The 2,029-nt window shown below is 41.7% G+C and overlaps 1 protein-coding gene across 1 annotated transcript; it reads right to left on the bottom strand.

Annotated features, from left to right (window-relative positions):
* Positions 1–390: 390 nt before the first annotated feature.
* Positions 391–1,158, bottom strand: BJ212DRAFT_1304753 (uncharacterized protein; the record flags this gene model as incomplete). The annotated part of the gene is made up of 2 exons (XM_041333669.1): positions 391–608; positions 834–1,158. The coding sequence occupies 2 exons, from the start codon at positions 1,156–1,158 to the stop codon at positions 391–393; spliced, it is 543 nt and encodes a 180-aa protein (XP_041186357.1).
* Between the last annotated feature and the right edge of the window lie 871 nt (positions 1,159–2,029).

Below are 2,029 nucleotides of genomic sequence, written 5' to 3'. Positions count from 1 at the left end.
CTCCTGATCTGCTAGCTCATTTCATACCACTCTGTTATGCCCTGATATCCATCTAACTGTGATTTTGAACCAATGGTCATGACAGGCCTTCTTCAAATCTATTATCATACTGCAAAAGTGGTTGATCAAATAGTGTCTTGATTTTGTCAAAAAAACGTCACTGGATTTGATAGTGGCCTAGTTGTCCTCCATGGCTAACAATTGAACTGCTAGGGTGAGTCATACCGCTTTGGCTTTGTACACAGTGTGGTCATCTGAGGAACCCAGATGATAACACAGGATCCTTGGTTATGGTTGGTCATTACAAATGAGCACCACTGCTGCACCAATCTTGTTGTCTATACCCAAACTATTAGTTTAGATCTTTATTCTAAGCAAAGATGTCAGTCACTACCATGTTTCAAGAAGGTTATGATGCATATATACCCCAATGGAAACTCCGTGCTTCTTGTGACCTCCACCTTCATGAACTGCACTAATCTTGATTAGGATGGTCTCCACTGGAGGCAAGCCTGTGGCATAAGCCATCTTGGCCTGGTGTTTGCACTCAATAGCATATAGCCCATGTTGAGACAAGTACCCAATTGGACTAGCTGATTGTGATGAACCTGCCAGGATTAGAGATAAGTAAGAGGGTCATAATAGAGAGAATAATCTAACCTTGCCCAGGCCACAATGTAGATGGACCAGTTGACTGTGGCAAGCCTTATCATAATGTAGGTATCATGATGTCTGGCCCTACAGTGCAACAAGGCATGGCCACTACAGGTGGAGGATTGATCATTACTGTTATGCAAATTAGTGGAGGGACTCCCAACATATAATTTACTCACATTTCTGTTTTGCTGTATTCACCAGCTGTTGAATTGCACACAAGTCAGGAATGTGGTTGTTAATTGAACCCTGTGCACTGGCAAATGGACATGGCTTCTCAGCTTGGTGGATGGGCCTTACTAAGGTCACTGGGTTCTTCTTGTAATGTGCATGGTAGGATACACACAGATTACACTCAGGTTGTCCTGGCTCAATGGTAGCCACATAGAAATATGGCATACCTTTCCTGATCTTGGCCCTACAAACAGGATGGTTACAGATGTGGTCCTCTTTGGCATAAGTGTCCTCAGTGAATTGAGAAACAATCTTGTACTCTATCATCATGGTCTGCAATAATCTGCTGCTGCTTCATCACCTTATATATATAAACTGAGCATGACTGGAATATATTAGTCAAACAAACAATTCAAGAGACAATTCAAGAGGTTTACCAGGTCATATATGACCATAACACATGCAAGTCACCAGAACACTGAGTCACCAAAACACATTGGTCAAGGAGACAATTTGAGAGATAATTCTGACTATGGTGGATGATATAGATGATACAAGCAAGAGTTCAAATCTTGCTTGAACACTAAATGTAACAGATGATGCTAGTTGAGGAACAAGTTAGACTTTGCATCATGGCCTGCTGCTCTGAGATGTGATCACTTGGGGAGACACTTTGGTACTATACTCGATAATGTCAAGATAGAGATGCAGAACAAGCAAATCATTGAGATGGGTCATGCACAAATTTGTCAATATCTTCAACAACTGTTAGCAACGCTCATGTGATTATTCAAGTACAACCATTAGCAGCACTTGCATGATTATTCAAGTTTGGCCACAAAAATCTGTTGCCAGTGGTACTAAGCAGCTCCTCTCACTAACACCAATTGATCCTCCAATTCCCATCCATGACCCAGAGTTGATGCATCCCTCAATAGGTGATCAATTAGTTTCATGCCCTCCAGGACACACTCCTCTTCAAGCTGTCTTTCTACAATCTGCACAAGTCATCCCAGGAAGTGCACATTTTTTGAGATTATGCCAACATCATCTGAAAAGCTCATAAATGCCTACAAGCATGAATTTGAAGTAAATGACTTACTCAGGACATAAGGCCATATATGACCGGAAAACTTGGATTTGCAAGAGGATGAGCACTCTCCAGATCCTCCAGATACCAGGTTCCAATAACACCTATAGA

This window comes from Suillus subaureus (genome assembly GCF_016647635.1).
Source record: "Suillus subaureus strain MN1 chromosome Unknown BJ212scaffold_75, whole genome shotgun sequence".
Taxonomy (NCBI): domain Eukaryota; kingdom Fungi; phylum Basidiomycota; class Agaricomycetes; order Boletales; family Suillaceae; genus Suillus; species Suillus subaureus.
This window is presented reverse-complemented; position numbering and strand designations above follow the sequence as displayed.